This window comes from Ictidomys tridecemlineatus, chromosome 13 (assembly GCF_052094955.1).
Source record: "Ictidomys tridecemlineatus isolate mIctTri1 chromosome 13, mIctTri1.hap1, whole genome shotgun sequence".
Taxonomy (NCBI): domain Eukaryota; kingdom Metazoa; phylum Chordata; class Mammalia; order Rodentia; family Sciuridae; genus Ictidomys; species Ictidomys tridecemlineatus.
Window position 1 is genome coordinate 90,539,681 of NC_135489.1, and position 21,740 is coordinate 90,561,420.

General features: G+C 51.5%; 1 protein-coding gene across 8 annotated transcripts in view; it reads left to right on the top strand.

The window, feature by feature from the left end:
* Ldlrad4 (low density lipoprotein receptor class A domain containing 4) overlaps positions 1 to 21,740 on the top strand; it is a 353,541-nt gene that overhangs the window by 324,358 nt on the left and 7,443 nt on the right. For 6 of the 8 annotated variants that reach the window (XM_078030497.1, XM_078030495.1, XM_078030496.1 and 3 more), the window contains one exon: positions 10,468 to 10,622. In XM_078030497.1, coding sequence (XP_077886623.1) covers positions 10,468 to 10,622 — 155 coding nt within the window. Of the gene's footprint in view, positions 1 to 2,533; positions 2,707 to 3,288; positions 3,442 to 10,467; positions 10,623 to 21,740 lie in introns of those variants that run through there. The other 2 variants (XM_021732963.3, XM_005334880.4) reach the window with 2 other exon arrangements.

The window sequence follows — 21,740 nt, forward strand, 5'->3', positions numbered from 1 at the left end:
ACCAAAGGCCCTTCTAGGCAGTGTCCCCCTGCTGGTGAAGGCATTGGCTCTCACTGCTAGCAACCCCCTGTGCAAACGTCCATCTCGGGTGACCTCACCCGGCACCCTTTCCCAGGCTTCTGCTGTATACAGGGGAGCCTCATAAAGCTCCGAGACACTGTTAGCCCACAGTGAAATTGGTCAGCCCACCAGGGAGCTTGCCCTTTTAAAGATGTAGTTTCAATGTCCCCCACACCCCTGAGTTGTGCGAGCTGCTGGGTTCTCTGAGTGGAGGGGAAAGAAATACCGGCACCTGTCCGTTAAAAAGCCCAGTGGTTCTTGTACTGTGGTGGCCAGCCGGAGCCAGGTGTGTGTTGGGGTCTGAACCCCTGCATCGTGGCTTGGCCTTGGAACCTTCTTCCTGAAGCATCCTTTTCAGGTGGTGCTCAGAAAGGGAGGAGACCAGAAGCCAGGAGCACCACCTGGAGAATGAGCCCACCCCTCAGTGCACGTGGCAGAGGGACGCTGTGCCGGGTGGAACCAGGCAGTGTGGTGTGCACCTCCCAACTCAGCTGAGTCATGGGTGTCTGTGGACACGTGGGCAGCAAGGGTGCAGGGCCACCCACTGAAATGTGAGGCAGCTGCTGGGGAGGGGTGTGTGTACTTGTGTGTGTGCATGTGGCAAAGCGTGCAGAGCAGTTTAAAAGCTAAACTTTCATCCATGAAGCCAAAAGTTTTACACATGAAGCAGTGAGAACATTCCACCAAATGGACCCGGTACTTAATTAAGATGGGCTCCCAGGATTAAAATGCTCAGGGATGGCCAGTCATGGCAGTGAAAAGCCTGTTGGTTTCTAGAATGCACGATTTCTTCACTATGAGCAACATCAGCCCCAGAGCGGCCTCCTACCATCTGTCTCCAGGTGCAGGTACGTCCACTTGCAAGGGGCAGAAGAGAGTGTTAGAGAACAGGCCTGCGCGTCGGTCATACCATCTGACACCTGGACCGCCATCCTCAGCCGGCCAGGACCCTCTGGGCTCCAGGGACCAGGGAGAGCACGAGACCTGGCAGGCCCTGCTTGAAGTGGAAACCGTTTCCAGCTCTTTTGGAAGCTAGCTTTTCTCTTGAGGCACCTTCTGTGTGCTGGGGTGGCCCTCCAGCCGACTCCTGAGCACTCTCCTTGTCCACCCAGAAGTCTGACTGAGAAAATGTCGGGAGAAGAACTGGGGAGGGGGCTGCATTTTTAATCCGGAAATTGCTCAAGAACAAATTTCACTGTTTTGATTCACCTGTGTAACTGTAGACAGCTGTTCATGTTCTTGTTGAAATTCTCCTGTTTCTTTCTTTTTTGATATCAAGGATTGAGCCCAGGGGTGCTTAACCACTGAGCCACATCCCTAGCCCTTTGTATATCTTACTTTGAGACAAGGTCTCGCTAGGTGTGATGGTGCACGCCTATAATCCCAGCGGCTCCTGAGACTGAGGCAGAAGGATCTGGAGTTCAAAGCTGCCTCAGCAACTGTCTCTAAATAAGATATTTTTAAAAAAAGGGCTGGGGATGTGGCTCAGTGGTTAAAGCCTCTGGGTTCAATCCCTACTACTCCCCCCCAAAGAAAGAGACAAGGACTCACTAAGTTGCTTAGGGCCTTGCTAAGTTGTTGAGGCTGACCTTGAACTTGCAATCCTCCTGCCCCAGCCTCCCAAGTCACTGAGACTGCAGGTGTGTATCACCATGCCTGGCAATCTGTTTATTTTAGCTATGTAAACCCCTGAAAAAGTCTCCTTGGTGACTGTCCTGTCTCTTTCCTGCCCTGCTCCCAATTGTTAGGACAGAGTGAGTGATGTCTTCTGGCCACCTGAGGACCCAGTGGTGACATCAATGCCCAGCCCTTGCTGTCATGCCTCCCGGTGACGCGCCCAGGCAACAGCAGGATGGCTGCTGACGTCACTGTCCTTGTTTCTAATGCTGGTAGTAACCAACAGAGTTTAGTTTTGCTTTGACAACTCCTCCTACAGCCAAAACTATTGTTACAGCCCACATGCCATCCCTATTTGCCCTAAATAAGGAAAAACAAAGGCTATTCTGGGCTCAGAGCAGAGCTCGGCTGGGGTTATTTGCAGTGCTTCCATGGCACGCTGCCCCTGCACTGTGGCTGCCCGGTGATTTTTTCCCCCCAAACTGCGACAGACATGCAGCCTGTCCTGAAGTCTCCTCGCATAGCCGGAGCCTCAGGGTGCACGGGAGGTGCTTTACGCACGAGTGAAACAAACCTTTCAGATGGGGGAGAAAGTCTGTGCCTCTGTGCTGGTGCAGAATGAGCAGGAGAAAGCACTCCCAAATGTCTCTGCCCTCCTGTTGGCATCACCGTCTCCCATCACCTGGGATTTGTCTTCCTTTTTCTAATTTCAGACCTTATGAACTAAAATTGCATAGTGAGAAGGAAGAGTCCTGACTTTAAAGAACCCTCTGTGTCTGTGTGCAGGGCCATACATTGGGAGGGAGTGACGAGGGGGAGGGGAGAGGCTGTTTCCTGCTGTGGTTATGACATCGCCAGGCGCTGGTCTCCTGCTCCGTGGCTGTGCTGGGAGAGCTGCTGCCATCCGTTAGACTCTGGGGACAGGCGAGCCCAGGGAGCACAGCCTGCAGCCCCGAGAGCTCTGGGAGCTGGATCCGCATCAGACACGCACGCAAGGCTGACGTCCCTGCTGCCGGGTGTGCTGCCTCGGTAAGCACCCTCTCCATTTTTTCAGCTCTGAGAGCTTCCAGCAGAGATGAAAGAAACTCGCCCTGTGTTTAGATTTGCAGATTTCCCTCTATCTGCCTGGTCTGGTTTGATATTTGCCTGTTAAAAAGATCATTGAACTCGATAGAACAAGACGAACCGTCTGGCTGCGTCTCGCTCGCCTGTGTATGTGTGTGTGTGTGTGTGTGTGTGTGTGTGTGCCGAGTCTGGGTGTGAGGCTAAATCTGAGAGACGCAGACTAATCACTGGTACATGCTGCTGTCAACAACACCAGGTCTCCACATGGGAGACCCTGGACTTGTTCTCTGCTCAGTGACACTGCCGGCTTCCTGCGCAGAGCTCCTGATTTCTGTTGATGGCAGTTGATAATTGGTAGCCACAGTCTGCGGTCGGAGCCACAGCATTCGAGTCTAGCACCTGGGCTGGGCCCCGCTGATACAGTAGAGAGAGTGAGAGAGACAGAAACACACACACACACACACACACACACACACACACACACCCACTCACACACTCTCCCACACCCCACACCGGCTATAACTGTAGCTCTGAGCTGCCTGGAGAGGAGATTGCTGAAGCTGAGGGATGCTTTGAACTTGGGGGACTGCGTCACTGTTGGACCCCCCCCCCTTGCAGAGGACCTGATTATGTCCAGTGACCACCTGAACAACAGCACACTGAAGGAGTCTCAGTTTAAAGACCTGTTCTTTCAAAAAGGTACATTTGCAAAGGCAGCTCTGGGCAATGCATGCTTGGTGGCTCTGTGGTGGCTCTTCCTGAAGTTGGGTCTGAGGACAGAGTGGAGGAGAACACAAGTCCTCAAGAAGTTTTTCTCTGCCTCTGAGGGGTCTGTCAATTGGGAACCTTCTTCTGGGGCGGGGAGCGGGGACTGTCTTGGGAAGAGGCATTTCAGGCTTTCTCATCTTCTTTGGAGTCTGCAGTTGGCTTGTTCCTGTTGGAGGTGTTTTGCATAATTACTCAGGTTTGTTGTTGGGAGTTGTGTGTGTTTTTTTCAAATTCTCTGTCCATGAGACTGAAACCTCCCCCTGGAAATCCTCTTACTCATTGATGGGCACTTTTTTTTTTTTTTTTTTTTTTTAATTTTTCACCCTGAGTTGTTAGAGACAGTGTTTAAAGATGTCTCTCTCTCTCAGGACGTGATGCGTTCATTGGATAGTCTTTCAGGTCATCCAGGTAGTTACCGCAGACATTAGGGAAGAGAACTGTGACTCCGGGGGTGACAGCCAGCCAGGGAAAGGGAGAGGCAGACAGACAGACGGCTGGGCAGGAAGCACCCCAAAGTCACTGCTCTGGTTGTGAAGAAGGTGGTTCCACGTGCAGCTGTATCCTCCTGATACTTTCCTAAATTAATAACGTGGAGGTGGGGTGAGGGTGGATTTTAAATGAATCCTATAGGGGAATCATGGTTTCAGGGATGTATTTTTTTTTCCATTTATAGCACAGCAGGAGGATAGACTTTTAAAAGGTTTGTAATTGCTCTTACTCCTCTGCTGTTTTTTTTTTTTTTCTTCTCTCCCCCAGAAAACCCTGTCAGTCATCTTTGATTGGAACATGTTTAGGTAAATTTCTTTCTAAAGAGATTCAGAAAACTCTAGATTCTAAAATACGTGGCGAAGGGCTGATGTTTCGGACGGATTGCTTGGGCCTTAGGTGTTTGGCCACCTGGATGGACTCAGAGTCTGCATTCTAGGAGTGCCTTCGCCTGTCTAGTTCTACTTCTTGCTGACTGCTCCCAGCCTGCCAGGGCCATCAGGGGCACCTGGCTGGGACTGGATTCAGGTGATGTGTCTGGGCCACACCTGGCCCTGCACTTTTAATTTCTCCACCTCCAGATCTGTGTCTCTGCTAATTTCATTTTCATACCAACCGTCTTGTGTAAATATCATGAATATAAATAGGAGTGTATCAGCAGGTAACTTATAGCAACCATGAGCCTCTGTTTTCAGCAACAGTTCACACCTCCTGAGTAGGACTCTTGGTAATTGGTACAAAATATGAAAACCTTGGGCAAAGCTCCAGCAACGTGGAAACCGCCGTTAGTGAGTGTTGGGCAGGATGTGGTTCTATGCTGGATGCTGTTCGGGCGAGTCAGGCCATTGAAGCCCCTTCTTTGTCAACTTCCAAATCACTTGCACCAACTTTGTGCCAGGACACGATGGAAGAAAGAGCTAGAGATCCTCCCAGGGGTCACTCTGTGGGAGAGGAAGACCAGAAAATGGGCGCTGTCAAGACAGCAGCAGTGGTGCACTAGGTTTTAGTGTGCAAGGGGATGGTCCACCATCCCAGGGGTAGAGAAGAGCTTATCAAGGAAGATACAGCCAACAGGTAGCACCAACTCTAGGTATTTCTGTGGGCCTCCCCTCCCCGCTTTCTTTCGTTCTACTGATTGTAAGAAAAATTGGTGTCAGTCAGTCTACCTCCAGGGAAATGCAATTCAGAAGATATAGCACAGTCCTGCTCTCGAGTCCTCTGAACTTCCAGCTATGCAGTCCTTCTCCGAGCACAGGCTGGACATCCCCCTCAGCTCCGGTGTTTAATGAGTGTGAATTTTCATTCAACCATTAAAATCTCCAAGAGTATTTTTATACTCACAGTTCACAAACTTGAGGCAATTATAGTCTAAGTCGATTCCAACTCCTGCCCCCATCCGTCTTCCTGCCACCACCGCCGCCTGGTCTCTGTAGGATTTTTGGAAAGAATTTACCAGCCTTTAGGAACATTCAGCACTTTAAAAGTGTCATGGAGCCATAAATAAAGAGCAAGACACCCCCAAGGCTGTCATCTTATCACCACACCCGTCTCTGCCGAGCAGGACACAGACAGGAAGGAGAGGCAGACAGAAGATCACTGTGCAGGAAGCAGAGCAGGCCAGCCAGATGCGGTGGGTCAGCTGCGAGGCCTGAGTGGGGGTAGGAGAGCTTGTGTGGCAGGGGCTCCCAGGGGGGTGACATGCTAGCCATGGCCTCTGTCCTCCCAGGGGATTGCAGCTCTTTTGGCAGGGGGTGTTGTTGGTAATCCTGGGAGGGGGACCAGTGGCCAGTGGCCAGCCCCACTGGTGACACAACTATGTTCTGTGTCGAAACTTTTCCAAATGCTGCGAAGGTGTTTACTTGGCCTGCTGGAAGGAAGGACAGATGAGGGACCCAGGCTCCCCTGGGCACACATAACACATCTGGAGCTGAGGAATAATGAAGCATTCAGAAACCGGGGCGCCCCCAGAGACGGCAGTGTGAATGGGGGAGGACCCAGCGGCAGGTGGTGCCAGGCGCCCCACAGTGGAAACGGGTGCTATATTGGGATCTGAGGTGGTACAACCACCCTGCCCCAGACTCCTGTAAAAATAGTAGGGATGCTCATGCCTCTAGTATGATTCAGCCGGTTCCCACTGAACCGGAGACTAGACCCACAGCCTCCTCGCACCTTCTTCTCTTCCTGTAACTCTCCCCTGTGCAGCTTGGGATTTCTTGGAGATGTTTCTATAAAAACAAAACTTCCATCATCACTGCCATCACCGTCACTGCTTTACAGTAATAAAATCAGATGCCTCGGTGACTTCCTGTAAGCTTTGGACCAAATTCGTCATGCAGCGTCTGTGTTTGAATGGCAGTGACTCACCCATGATGGCACCATGAACTCTGACCCCACAAGGGGAGGAGGGACACAGCAACCTGACTTTGGCCTGTTCTGTGATGTTCTTCTGTTGACACCTGTAGCTACTGAAGGCAAGGAAAATGGGACCGGTGGGGTGTGTTCAGAGTCCACACTAGCACATGAAGTTTTGGAAATCCCAAAGCATCCTGTTATTTTCTTAGGATCCTGCTATTCCTGTGGGCTAGGAAAAATGTCTTAACAGAATTCATCCTCTTCACCACCTCCTTACCCAGCCCATCCTCCAGAACCAAAACCAAACCCACCGGCATCTCTCTTCTCCATGTCCCCACACACGTCCCCACCCTACCACGTCCCTGCCCGCTGAGGCCCTTAGAATTTTCCCGTGTGGAGTGAGCAGGAAGATGGGTGGCGGCCACTCACGTCCCTGCTGGGCCTACAAGGGTGCAGGGAGAGGCCATCCCACACCAGCAGGATGGGTGTGAGGAGTGCTACAGGGACCCAGCCTGCTGCTGCTATGCTCAGTGGTTAGGACGGAAGCCTTGGGCACCGGGCATCCCCGGGGGTCCTCTTGTCTGCAGGAAGAGGTGCCTCTCACATCTGGGCCGAGTGCTGCGGTAGCTCAGGTTTGACTATCTCCCCAGGGTGCCAGCTGGGCCACTTGCCTTGGTGCAGGGACCTCTGGGGACCTTATTTCTGCTTCCATCAGCCTCTGAGCATACCTGTGGCCTGGTCCTCACCCAATAAAGCCTGTGAACCGCAAGGTTGCTGAGCATCCTGTGTGCCATGGCTGCAGCTGCTGCGGCATCCTCGTGCATGATGCCCCAGGGCCACGGCTCAGATACCGCATCTCAGCCCAGCAGGGCCAGTTCTGCCAGTGCGTTGGGTGTGTGAGAAAGTTGGAGACTCTCAACCTAAGGAAGAGCTGTCCACTCTGAAAGAAAGATGGTCTATAGAGAGAGTAAGTCCACGTACGGTTTCACACAACGGAGATCTTTCTCCCCCTCACTTGAGTTTTAAAATAATAGATGATCTCCCAGACATACAGAATGTTCTGTGCTGTCTTCAACCAAGAGAAGAGTAAAATTCAGAGCAAATAAAGATTTCAATATAAAAATACAAACTACAGAAGTCCTGGAAGAAAACATAGTTTTAGAATATTGAAGACAACTTCAAACAGGAAGCTTAGAAGCCATAAAGGAAAAAGACGGAAAATATTCAACGTCAGGACCATTTGTGTCAAGTGCAAGTAAAACTAACACGGACGAATATGATTATGAGAAAGGAAAAGACAAATTACCATAACCATAGGAAAAGATCAGAAATTACTGGTAATTGGGGAGATACAAATTGAAACAAGGTATGTATTTTTTGTCTGTCAGATTGGTATAAATTAAAAGGGCGAGTTTCCGGCGATGACAAGGGGGCGTGCGAACATGCCCTCTTCCTGCAATTACCCAGTGTAGCCTTTACATACGGAGGTTTTCAGAAGCCACAGGACAAACCATGATAAAATTTAAGATAAAATTCCTGTGTGTGTGTGTGTGTGTGTGTGTGTGTGTGTGTGTTGGTACTGGGGATTGAACCCAGGGGTGCTCTACCATCTACCACTGATCTACATCCCCAGCCCTTTTAAATTTTATTTTGAGATAGGGTCTAAGTTGCTGAGCCTGGCCTCAAATGTGATCCTCTTGTCTCAGCCTCCCAAGTTGCTGGGATTACAGCCCTATGCTACCCTGCCTGGCGAAATTCCACTTATAAGGAATCTTTTTGTGGGTATATTGACAAATGTGTACTATCACACACATGTGCACACCCACACATGCACACTCTTCTTCTGGTCATAAGAAGAAGGAAAAACAGCAGACCCCTAAGCAGCGGCCAGCTGGAGAGTATAACTCGCATGGATGTGTGTTCTGCGATGGACGACGTCCTTCAAGAACAAGGTTGGTTTACCTGTGTTCTTGTTTAGAGACGTCTGTGATAGATTAAGTGGAAAAAAGCAGAGCAATACATTGCACATCGATCCCAGTAATTAAAAAGCAGCAGCCGGGACTGGGGCGTGTCAGTGGTGGATACTAGCCTAGTAGGTAGTGAGGTCCCTGTCCATTCCAGCTCGGTGGACAGGGCAGGCGCCGGATTCAGTAGTGTGTACTCCATGTTGTTTGAATTTGCAAGACGTTTGGTTATTTTTATAACAAAAATCCTTTTCACAGGAGACACAATTAGACAAGTAATGCTCATAGAATTAAGGAGACGAAATTTGTGATCTGCTCTGCATAGCTTTCCGTGTCAAAGGAAAGATGGCCTAGGAAGATGTCCTCTGGGTACAGTGTTGACCCTGAGGCCTGTGTGTGGGACCCCTTGCGGTCACCCTCACATTCCCCTCCCTCTGTGTCCACAGAGTAGTGAAACTGTCTTGAGAAAAGAGACCCCCTGTGACCCTGGGGCACGCTTTACCCTGAAAGGCAGCTTGTGAGTCTCCTGCTACTTACCTGTCGATGAGGAGCTGTTAAACCAGATGTGGTTGGGGTTCCATCTGTCCCCGTGTCCATGGCTCTGGCCTGATCAGTGTGAGCACCCTGCCTCATAACTAGCTCATTGCTGGTGCCACCACCCACAGGTTGGAGGCTGGCCCTTGACGTAGACCCCAGGGCTCCTCGCAGTTACCCTTGTTGTCCTGTGTGGCCAGTGTAGCTCTCTGTCCATCAGTGGTGGCTGTCCTCGGGGAGCCCACCCCAGGCCACATGCCCGAGCTCCTGCTCGTCGACCTCACTTCAGAGCCACTGCCAGGTGCCACCAGGTGCCAGACACCAGGAGCACAGAGTCAGTAACAGGAGCTCGTTGTCACACTTTCACAAAAAGCAGGCAGAAAACACACAAAGCTGTGCCTTGTGTTGGAAGAGGTGAAGGGGGTGCAGACAGGCGGCTGGGGAATCACGTGGAGCATGGGAGTGGGATCCCGAGAGACACAGGGTCAAGGCCAGGCGTCCCAGACCTGGGAAGGCACGTGCCAAGGACAGGAGTCCTGGACACAGTGTGTCTAAGTCAGCAAACATGTCACGGTTCCCACAGCCTGGGGGCATAGAGTCCCTTGACATGTGGACCCCAGCCCTGCTCCCTGCAGGCAATCTCCGTCTTTTCCAGAAGGTGCCCACCATGAAAATTTCTAGTCAACCCTGGACCTTTAGGGGAACATAAATTGGGGAGCTTCCTCCCTATAGGAAAGAGCACTTGGGCAGGCTTCAGGGGTGGTCCAGAGCAAAGGCAGGCCCTCAGGAGGGTGAGGAGCCTGGCCCTGGGCATTGGCTGCCAGTCCCTAGAGCCACTCTGGGCATTGCCTCCTGGCCTCCTGGAGTCATCTTAGTCCAGTGGAAAGAGCTGAACTCCTTGTGGCCTTTCACTGGCAGCGAGGGTTCCCTGGCCTGTGTCCCGGGCCTCAGCGGCTCCCCATGCAGTGCGTCTGCAGCTCTCGGCTCCCAGCTCTTTTCTGGGGTGCACGCAGCACTGGCCTGGCTCTTAGAGGAAGGTGGAGGATGTCATCTGGCAGGATGGGGGTGTAGATGTCTGCAGCCTGGGCTTCGGCTTCCAAGGGCAGGTGGGTGGTCAGGTGACTGCTCAGCACCAGGGGGTGGCCATGCAGCCTGCCACGGCAAGCTCTTGGGCTGACTGTGGACTCTCCCCTGACCACAGGGCAGTCAGCAGCAGCAGCTCTGTAGCCAACAGGACAACTTTGTTAAGGGCCCCTCATGAGATTGCAAAGGCAAAGTTCGGGAACAGTGTTTGGCAGCACCTTGGGCCGCTGGAAAGAGCCCTGTCTCAGGGTATCCTCAAGACAAGGAAGCCAGTCTGGAGGTGATCTTGGGCAGTGGGCCTGCACCTGACCTTGGTGTAGCTGGAGCTCAGGCTTCAGTGTTCCCCCAGCCCCAGGTGTGACCTGCAGCCCAGTCATGCACCAGCTTGGCCACTGCGCTCATTTTCTTCTTCTTCTTTGAGTGGGGTCGTGGTTTTTGTTTGCTGTGGTCATACGGGGCCCTTGCTGCCTGGCTGTGCTAACTGCCCGGGCCAGGTCCCCTGCAGGGCGGAGGCTCACACTGTTCTCTTCTCCTGCAGCGGAGCTGGAGTTCGCCCAGATCATCATCATCGTCGTGGTGGTCACGGTGATGGTCGTGGTCATCGTCTGCCTGCTGAATCACTACAAGGTCTCCACGCGGTCCTTCATCAACCGCCCGAGCCAGAGCAGGAGGCAGGAGGACGGGCTGCAGCCGGTGAGTGTGGCCTGGGCTGCCCCAGGGTGCCACTGGCGCCTTCTTGGGCTCCAGAAGTCAAGGGGGTGAGCCTTTCACATCAGCCGCTGTGGTTCGGGGAAGTTGAGGACGGAGGGAAAAGCATGCACATCCTAAGTGTTCAGCACCCGTTTCACAAAGAGACATGACAGTCCCCCGGCAACCCACTCTGGTCCCTCCCAGGCTGCCCACTGCCTGGAAGCGGTCTGTGGCACAGGCTCGCCCAGCTGGCTCTTGAACCCTGCATCCCCTGGGAGCCCTGCAGGGGGCGCTGCTCTCCCTCGGCATTAGATTTGGGTAGTGAGGTTGAGATCTGCTCTTCAACTTGGCCCGGGAGGCTTGGTCTGGTGATGCTCCTGTGTCACAAGATGTGCCAGTGAGGCTCGGGCGTGGGTCAGTGGAGGAGACAGGTGTGGCGGTGGAGAGCAGGTGCCAGCTCAGGTGGGGTGATATGCTGCTCACACGCAGCCAGGTGAGCTCGGCTGTAATTAGGGTTCGAGCCCTAATTAAAGTTTCCTTGCCCTGGGAACCTTCCTCCCCTGGTAAAGCAGTAATGTCCAGCTCACCTGCTCTGTGGACAGACCCGGGAGACCAGGAGCTTTAGAGCTTTCCATTCTGGGCCTGTTTCACAGTTTGTGATCCCAATGGCTCTCAGCGAGAGGCTTGGGGATGGAGAATGTAGACCAGTGTGGAGTCCTGGTGGGCGCAGGAGGCGGAATCCCCGTGGTACTCAGCCTCTGTTGTTTTCTGAGACAGGAGGTAGGTTTTAGGGCCATATGGCAACTGCCTCCTATGGTGACTTAGGGAGTCTGTTGGGGGTGTGAGGTACAGCTGTCCCATTAAGTATCGTGGAGTGACATCTGGGGCCCCTTGGGACTGCAGGATCCTGCTTCATTGGGGCCACAGAGTCACCCAGGAGCCGATGGCTTGGCCGTCCCCATGGGTGGAGGTAAGGTGTGCCTGTATGCCAGGTCAGGTAGAGGGCAGAGGTGGGTACCACTGGCTCACCCTCCCACCTCCATTGCCACTGGATGGGCAGAGATGGGCAGAGATGGCATTCATTCCTAACAGCCCCTGCCCCGCCTCCTGAAACCTCACCTGCTCCCCCTTAGTCTTCCTGGTCCCCGGCCTCGCCCACCAGGCCCCTCCAGCCCTGTTTGGTTGCTTCCTCACACCACGGTGGTTCCCAGGAGCTTGTCATGTGTACCTACAGGACTGTGCCATCTGCACTCACTGAGTGCCCCAGGACTGCTGTGTTATCCAAAGAAGAGAACCAATTGTTCTGAGCATAAAATACACACAATGCTCCTGAGTCTAGAGGGAGCAGGAAGAGAATCTCATCACAACAGCGATTTGAGAACCACAGAAAGATCAGCCATCTCCTCCTTCCCTTAGTCAAAGGACTGTGAATGTCAGCCAGGTGGTGGCCGTACTACAGCTGTCCCCCACACACTGACCACCAGCAGCAAACAGGAGGACAGTTTTTAAAAGGAAGGCAGCAGAACTCCAGCGTTTTTTTGCTTGGAAAGGGTCTTCTGTTTCGTTTGGAGCCGTGTTCCCACGAAGCCCTCTCCAAAACTCATGGGCCCCTGGGGCAGGGGACACTGGCTGGCTGACCAGCAGGGCCTCCCTCTCTGGAAACTGGAAAGGTGATTCAGTGACTTTGGGGGCCTTCCAGTCTGTCCACTGGGCAGCAAGTGAAGTCAGTCACTAGCTAGTGAATGGTATCCCCAGAAGTCTTCATCCTGGAGCTCCATCCTGTCAGCAGGCATCTGGAAGCTGTGCCCCGAGAGCTGGGTTCGGGCACAGAGCTGGGCCCGTGCAGGGGCAGCCCACACAGCAAGGCCTTTGATTCCTGAGCACCGCGCTCTCCTTCCCTTTCTCTGTGTGACCCAGAGCTGGGTGCTGCCCTCAAAGCTGGTATATTCCCTCTCGGTGAATTGCAATAGCGGGTCCCCACATATCCTGGCAGGGGGCTCCGCTTAGTGCCTCATAAAACTGAGGTGCATTTCAACCGTGACCAGGGTGCGTGGGTTCCCGACCTCAGCTCTGTGTCCTGGCTGGGACTGTCAGCCTGGCTTAGGGTTCCACCAAAGGGAAGAGCGCCCACTAGGGAGAAGCAGACCCTCCTCTGTCCTGTACCTACCGAGTCCCTGTCCCTCGGCCCCTGACAGTCCCTCACAGAAGCCCTCTCCCAGAGGAGGCGTGCCCTCCCCCTCCAGGCCTCCTGTCCCCTAACTGCCTATTTCTCCCTGGTTATTTTTAAGAATGGCCAGGACCCTTCCTCCAGTATCAGGACAGCAGTTGGTTAGTTCACACTAGTGATGCTCAACCAGGGCTGGTTTCACCTCCCTAGGGACATTGGACAGTAATGCTAGGCCACGTGGTCACAACTGGGGATTGCGGTTCTACAGGGAAGATCTAAATATTCTGCAGTGGCCAGGGAGGCCCCAACCAAGGGGCCCCTGAAATGAATCGTGCTGTGTCTGCCCCTCAGGTTGCCCAGGCGCCGTGCTGGTGGACAAGGGCCTACAGCGGAGGGCTGAGCTGGGGCCCTACCTTGGGAATGATTGCCGCCTGCCTCTGTTGGTCCAGGCACTCCCCAAACACCCACCAGAGCCCAGAGGACACCACCCCCATCATCCTTGCAGGGTCCACCCGCCCTTGTCTCGGTCTTCCTAGGGGACGCTGGGGATCTTGCCAGCCACTTGAGCTTGTAGGTGGGCTGTGTGTCAGGAAGTATCTGGGACTGGCCCGACGCCTGTTGCCTCCTCTACCCTGGTGCCCAGGCCTGGTTGGCAGTTTTCAAGTTGCCCTTCCAGGTTGCTTTCTTGGCACCCCAAAGTGCTGGCCGGTGTCCACCACCCTCCCTGGAGGAGGTAGCAGGAGCTGGGCAGGGGCATGGCTGGGCTGTCACAGCAAGGCAGGAAGGGCTCTGCTCCCACTGACCACATGTGGGCGGGCCTCCCAGGCTGCCCCTCGGGTGTGCCATTCCGTGCCCCTTGGGGCAGGTGACTGGTGAGGACGTGGGTATGTGCAGTGTGCTCTGTCCACAGCCCTGGGAGCTGCTACAGCCTCCCTGTCAGGGGATTCTAAGTCCCAGGCTTTCCTCCCCTGAGTCCTGTAGAGCAGGTGGCTCCAGAGCCCTGCTGGCAGGCAGCCTGTGGGTGCAGGGCGCCCCTGCAGGCCCCTCCGTGGGGACCGGCTCATCATTGCCTTGCAGTGAACACCTCATATCTGGGGGCTTTGGCCCTTGTGAGTTCTCGTGAGCACAGAGGTAAAAACCATATTTGTTTAAAACTGGTTGCAGAAACCTCACTACCCCCTTCTCATTAATGGGCTTCCCACTTTGACCAAAAGAAAACGCCAGACTGAGGTTGATAAAATAGACCTCGGTTGCCCTGAGGGTCCTTGGTGCTGGGGAGAGTCAGCGGCTCTCTGTGGGCCCTTCCTGTAGGGGTGCCCAGCACGGCTCGGCTCCACAGGGACCACGCGGTTGCCACAGAGCAGACACTCTGCCCCAGACTCACAGCCCCTGCTTTCTTGACGGGCACCTCCTGCCCTGGTCCCTTCATTGTGTCTCCATCCATGTGTGAAAGGAAGGAACAGAGAGGGCATCTGTGTCCCCCAGGGCCAGTCGGCCTTCACCCCCAGCGTCTCTGACACATGTGTTCCAGGGAAACCTGAGGACAGTTGATCCTGGCCCTGAATTTGGTTGCAGCACCCATTTCTGAGTGAAAATGAAAAATAGCCACCTAGGCTCAAATTAAATTGCAAGAAAAGTAAAAGCTTCAGTGAGGCCAACCACAGCGCGCGGGTTCGTGATCTGCATCTCCAGTCCTTCCTGAGGCAGCCCTGCATGCGTCAGGGCCCGAGAGACCTGGCCCTGGGAGATAGCGCGTGGGCAGAGGTGGCTGGCCATCCACTGAGGAGCAGGAGGGCAGGGACTTTCACTAAGTTTGGACACATGCAGTTATAGATTCTCAGCCATTTTTGACCTACAATCCAGCGATTTCTTCACTTATGCCTGGCATCTCTTCCTTATCAGCTTCTGCAGGAATTAAATCAGATGTGAAAATCCAGCTCCCTGGGCCTCCTCGAGGAAACCCTGCCTTAGGCCAATTCTGTAGGAGACACAGGCCCACAGGAGGAAGGAGGACATTTCTTCTGTCCCCCGGGCTGTGGGACAGGAGGACCAGAACTTTGTGGTTGTGCCCTCTGTTGAGGTAGAAACCTGTGTTCCTCAGATCCAAAGTGCCCTGCAGGGGGCAGGTTGACACCCAAAGACGGCCCCTGTGGGAGCTGCAGAGATGGCCAGGAACGTGGTCAGTGTGTGTCCTTAGCCCCCCAGAGAATTCTGACAAAACCAGAATCAACTTTTTTAAAAATTGGGAGATGTGACATAAAAATCGGAATTGGCATCTTCTCCGCTTCTCAGTGAAACCGTCACTGAGAAGCCGGGCCTCTGCTTGCCGGTGGCTGTACCCTGTTGCTCTCTGTGGATCCTCAGAGCTGGGGGACTGTCACTGTCACTAGTGTAATCGTCATGCTTTTAAGAAAATACTCGGTGGCACCGAGGCCTCAGCCACAGGGTAAAAGCTAAAATAGAAAAGACCACTGGTTTCCAGAAAAATGGGGGAGAGCATTCTTGTGGAAGTGAAAACCATTCTTCCTAGTTTAGGGGTGCAAACATGGGGCGGGTCAATAGGATGCAGAGTGTCCTGCGCCTGGCCCGACACGGTCACCTGTGGCCCCCACAGCCTTCCACCTCTGTGGTTAGAGCCTGTGGCTGAGAGGGAAGAGGTGGCAGTGGACTCTACAGCCATCTGCAGCTCAGCCTTGGGAGCAGGGGTGGCCAGAGGAGGCAGTTGTGGGTGTGTGGCTAGTGGCCAGAACACGTCTGTGCTCAGGAACCTGCCATGCTAGGCTCAGAACTCGCTGTGGGAGGGACCTGCCCAGGGTCCTTGGATATAGTGGGTGCCTTTTTTGGCCTAGTCCACACTCCTTCCTGATCTTCCCTAAGCAGACACTCCATGGGTGTGTGAGAGTCCTGCAGGCCAAGTCCTGGAGTCCAGCAAGGGGGACAGAGAATGGAGGGTCCCACCTCTGCTCTTGCTCTGACCGAAATGTGCCTTTTCTCATTTTTACCTGCTTCAGACTTTAGAAAAGAATTTATAAAATGATAGAAATTAATTATTTTCAGTAAAGTTAAAATACATGAACTCAGTGTCCACTTAACGATGCAGTCGTCACAGCCCCACTTGTGACGTCCTAGACTACAGAAGAGTGCTGTCTGTGGGGTGAAGAGGGGGCAGGGCAGTTTCCCCATTAGGGAGACAGGTTCCAGTGACACCGTGAGACCAGATGTGTCTGCTATCGACCTCCAGGGACCATTCTCCATTTCTGAGTGCCAGGTGGATGGCCTGGGCAGCTCGGTGCCTGGCTGGACGCTCCCAGCACCAGCCTCTGACAGCCAGCCACAGTGTTTCTCTCCAGGCCTGAGCGAGGGCATTCGTGTGGTCGAGCATAGGCGATAGATGACCATGACCGCACATTGAGAAGGTCTCCATCAAGTTGGAGGAACGGGAGGCCAAGGTGGTAGGCGGAAGTGGGTAGAATGCTGGACCTTCACCATTGCCCAGCGGATTCTCATTGGAACAGAAGCAGGTAGACTTGTTAACAGCCAGGCATGTCTGTAAAGCCACGTGAGGAGCGCCGACGTCTACTGGTGTCCCTACTCTCAGAGCACTGTGGGGAGTACCACAAGAGCCTGCGGGTCTTTAAAAAAAATCCATGTGATGGCAGATCCTCCTTCTCCCTGTTTGTCCACTGAGGCTAGATGTGAGCTTTGGCACTGCCCACAGTACAGTTAGGGTAAGTCATGTGGCAATGTGAGTGACAAAGCCAGGTGTCACCGTTGGCACTAAGCTAAAAAAGTCTCAGGAAAATGGATGTCCAAGTCACAAACTGATGCTCTAGAAGGATTGACCCCCAGCAAACTGATGCTGCTCTGGGAGAGGGTGTGGACCAAGGGTCCCTGGGCTGTGCAGCTACACCTTTCATGGTGAAGATGCATGCATGTATTGCTTTTTAAAATATATATATATTTTTTTGTGGTGCTGAGGATCAAACCCAGGGCTGCACATGCTAAGCATGTGTTCTACTGCCGAGCCACACCCCCAGCTCACGTGTGCCCCTTTCACAATTAGAAAAATGCTCATAGGAACATGTGCTGAAAGCAATTCCAGCAAAGTCCTGACACCGGTAGACCCCAGAGTAACTCATTTGATTTTGGTTTGTGCTGCAGAAAAAGAAGCCAATGTAATATTTTTTTTAAATAAAATTTAAGAAAAAATTTACACAAAAACTTACAGTAACCTTTTAAATATCTAGGCCATTAGCATTTATAATCTAATGGGGGTAAAGTTCATTTTTTTACTTAAGTTGGTGTGGTTTTGTTCTAAAAACAAAATACAAATTTCTCCCAGTGATTCTGTTTCTGGGTGCCCTGGCTGGGGGGACTCCACAGGGCTGGGTCCTGGCTGCAAATTAATCCCCTGCCAGTCCTGTGGCTGCTGGGTGAAGCACTTTACCCCTGTACCTGGTCCCCCTCTCTCAAGGTAACAGGTGAGGACCAGCACCAGTTGCTGCCTGGCTCTAGGCTGGCAGTGTGACCCCACCTTTCCCTGCTGCTCTGAGCCCCCGACTTCCAGCTGCCTTCTCTTGCGGTCTAATTGCTCCACCACCACCACGCTGCCAGAGGCACCTTGTAGCTTCTTTTCCTCCCTAAGCTATTGTATTATTCTAGAAATAGAAAGGATTCCCTTTCTTTTCTTCCCAACAGAGCTTCCTGGATGATTTGCTTTTCTCTAAAGGGACGTGCCCTAGATTGAGCAGAGTTAGGAGGGAATCGTTGAGTCTCAGGAAGAAGTCTGATGATGGATTCCCGGGAAGGAAGAGTCTGTGAGCGCAGGGTGCCTGCTAGAGGTCTTGGCTTTCCACCTGAGCTGTTACCGCCACCTAGAGTTGGAAAGCACAGAGCCAGGGAAGCATTTGGCTAGCGGAGGGGTGGAAGGGGAGAAGGTGTGCTGGGCATCCAGAGACAGGCTCTGCCTCTTAAGGTAAATTCTTACCCTGCAATAAGCGGGGTAGATCTGCAAGTCTAGGAGGCCCCGGGGTTCCATTGACTCAGTGGGAAGAGCCCTAACATCCAGAAGCCAGCCTTGCTTTGCCACGAACGGTCCCTGTCACCTACAGCAAGTAGTAGACCTTCTTTGAAACTCAGTTCCCTTCCATCTAAAATGAGGGATAAGTTGTTTAGATCAGAGGATTTCAAACTGGTCTTGACCATGAAGAATAGTAAGAAATATATTTTACACAATTGCCAAGCCTCATCTACTCAACCATGTTTCACCAAATAAAACCTTCAAAGGGAGTACACAGATCGTGTCTAGTCTGTTCCATTGTTTTGGAAACTGGCTGTGACTCACTAAAATTGATTTTCCAGTTTTCTAAGAGACTAAAAAACACAGTTTGATAAAGTACCGTCGCAGGCGTTTTCCACAGTGTTTCCAGATCCCAGATCCAATGACTCGTGTCATCCCCGCACATGGAAAGGAACATATCTCTGAAAGCAGGAGCCCAGGGAAGTCCAGGGCCTGGGGATAGCCGAATTCATGGTCACAGTGCACGTGGACCCAAGGCAGGAGGCTATGCCACGTCATGACCACAGGCCACTCTCCTCTTGTATAACACATGGTACACTTGGGTGAAAAGTGTCCCAGGAGATACAGAAATGAAGAGGATTACAGGAGAAGACCGTGAACCACTGTATGCAAATGAACGGATTCTGCAGTGAAATGGATGAGTTCCTAGAAACACCTAGAAACACCATGCCAAACTGCTCATGAAGTCATAGGAGATCAGAATAGATTTTTAACTAGTAAGGAGATTGAACAGTAATCAAAGGCCCCTCAATAAAGGAAAGCCCTGGACTAGTCGGCTTCACTGGTGAATTCTACCAGACAATTAAAGAATTGACACCATTCCTTTCAGACCCTTCCTAACTCATTCTGTGAGGCCAAGAAAGTCAGATGAAGACACATAGTCACACAAAGAAAACCATAAACCTGTATCCCTTGATTATTGATGCATAAATCATCAATGAAATACTAGCAAATGAGATTCAGTCATCACACGTTAAAGGTAGTATTTAAGCTAAGTATGGTGTGCATGTCTTCTGTGATCCCAGATACTTGGGAGGCTAAGGCAAGAGGATCACAAATATGAGGTCAGCCTGGGCATTTAATGAGACCCTGTCTCAAACTTCTTAAAAATTTTTATTTTTAAAGTGTTTGGAATGTAACTTAACAGTAGAGTGCTTGCCTAGCACGCACAAGGCCTTGGGTTCCATCACCAGTACTGGGGGTAGAAAAGTAGGATTTATCTCTGGAATGCAAGGATGGTTCAACATACAAAAACCAATTCATGTTATATAGCACATTAACAGAAAGAAGGGGAGGAAAACTCATGGTCCTCTGTCTCTCTCTCTCCCCTCTCTTCTAATACAGAAGTATTTGACAAAATTCAACAGTCTTTCATGATAAAAACACACAAAGTTGGATAGAAGGAAATTAACCCAACATCATCAGGTCCATCTATGAAAAAACCAAGCTCACATCACACTTGGTAGTAAAAGGCTGAAAACTTTTGCTCTATGATTAGGAACAAAACAAGGCTGCCTGCTTTCACCACTTTTAAACATAACGTTTATTAGAAATCCTAGCCAGGGGCTGGGCACTGTGGCACACACCTGTAATCCCAGCAGCTTGGGAGGCTGAGGCAGGAGGATCAAGAGTTCAAAGCCAGCCTCAGCAAAAGCTAGGTGCTAAACAACTCAGCGAGACCCTGTCTCTAAATAAAATATAAAATAGGACTGGGGAGGTGGCTCAGTGGTTGAGTGCCCCTGAGTTAAATCCCTGATAAAAAAAAAAAAAAAAAGAAGTCCTAGCCAGGGCAGTTAGAAAAAATAATAAAGTAAAGGTATTCTAAATGAAAAAGAAGAATAATAATATCTCTTTTAGTAGATGGCCTAGTCTTATGTGTAGAAAACCTGAACACACACAGGCACACCAACACACACACACACAGATAATAAATGAATTCAACCAAGTAATAGGATACAAAATCAATGTGTTCAAGTGCATTTCTTTATATTAACAATGAACAATCTCTAATAAGTAAATTAAGAAAATAATTCAATTTACAATACCATCAGAAATATTAAAATGTGGACTGGGGAAGTAGCTCCATAATAGAGTGCTTGTCTAGCATGCATGAGGTCCTGGATTTGATCCCAGCACCACAAAAAGCAATAAGCAAAAAATTTTAAAAAATGCTTAGAAATAGAATTAATAGAGGGGGCTAAAGACTTGTACACTGAAAACTATAAACTGAATGAAATAAAAAAGACACAGATAAATGAGAAAACGTCCCATATTCATGGATTGGATCTCTCTTTTTGATGGTGGTACTGTCAGGTAAGCTCAGGGATGTTCTACCACTGAGCCACATCTCCAGCCTTTCTCTTGGTGGTGGTGGTGTTATTGGTGTTTTAGTTTTGAAACAGGGTCTTCCTAAGTTGCCTGGACTGGATTTGAACTTGTCATCCTTCTACCTCCACCTCCTAAGTAGCTGGGTGTACAGGTGTGCACCGCTGCACCTGGCTGTGGATTGGACCTTTTCTGAGGGGTGAGGGGTAACCAGGGTTTGAACTCAGGGGCTCTCAACCACTGAGCCACCTCCCCAGGGACAGGGTCTCCCTGAGTTGGTGGCACCTTGCCATTGCTGAGGCTGGCTTTAAACTTGCAATCCTCCTGCCTCAGCCTCCCGAGCCTCTGGGATAACAGGTGTTTGCCACTGCTCCTGGCTACATTGGATCTTAATATTGTTAAGATGTCAGTATTACCCAAAGCCATCTACAACCCAATGATGCTTTTTGAAGGAATAAAAAAAATCTACTCTAAAATTCATATGTTTTCTCCAAACCCTGAATAATCAAAATAATTCTGAAAAAGAAAAAATCGGAGGTCTTACAATTCCTGGTTTAAAATCGTGCTACAGAGCTGTAGTTGGTCCTGATATAAAGACAGACATGGGTCAGTAGAATAGAGTAGAAGCTCACATACATGGTCAAGTGGTTTTTTGAGACGGGTGCCAAGGTCATTCAGTGGGGAAAGGGCGGGCTTTTCAGAACTGGTGCTAGGGAGCCTGGGTATCCACCTGCCAGAGAATGATGTTGATGCCTTTGAGCATACATAAAAATTGACTCAAAATGGATAAAAATCGAACCCTAAGAGCTGAAACTAAAATCCTACCTTAGCCTGGAGTCTGAGACCAAGCACCATGGAAGGGTTGGCTTTGAAGAGTAGACATGTATTTCCTGCAGCTCTGCAGGCTGGAGGTCAGAGGTCACAGTGCAGCCTGTCTGGGTCCTGGGATGCCCCCAGATTGCAGATTGTGGACTTCTCCTGCATCCGCAGTGGTGGGGAGGGCTGGCCAGCTCTCTGGCCTCTTCTTGCCAGGCCACTAGGCCCACCCATGGGGACCCCAACCCTCCCATCCTAATCACCTCCCAAAGACTCCACCTCCAAATAGCATCACATTGGTAGTACTTCCCTCCTGCCACCCCCAAAATATGTCAAGTGAAAACAAATCAGCCATTGTACTCCAGATCTGGAAATGACACGTCTCGATTAAGGCATATTGAAGATGATCCTTTGCAAGATCAGGGGCTTTTTTCTCTTTATGTGGCTGTTTAGTGGGGGGGGGGGGTTTCCCTATTGGAATGGCTGCTCGTGGGCCATCCAGAAGGAAGGAAATAAGGACCCAGCTCCTCCAGTGTAAAGATGTGTTGAACTCACATCTTCAGCCTCATCATCTGAGGCTGCCCTGGGCCTCTTTCCACAGATGCAGGGAGAAATTATGCTCACTCAGGAGAGCCTTTCTTTCTGTTCTCCTTCTCCCCTCCTCCTCCTTATGAACCCAGGGGTATTCTACCTTCGAACTACATCTCTAGCTGTTTTTGTTTTGCTTGAGATA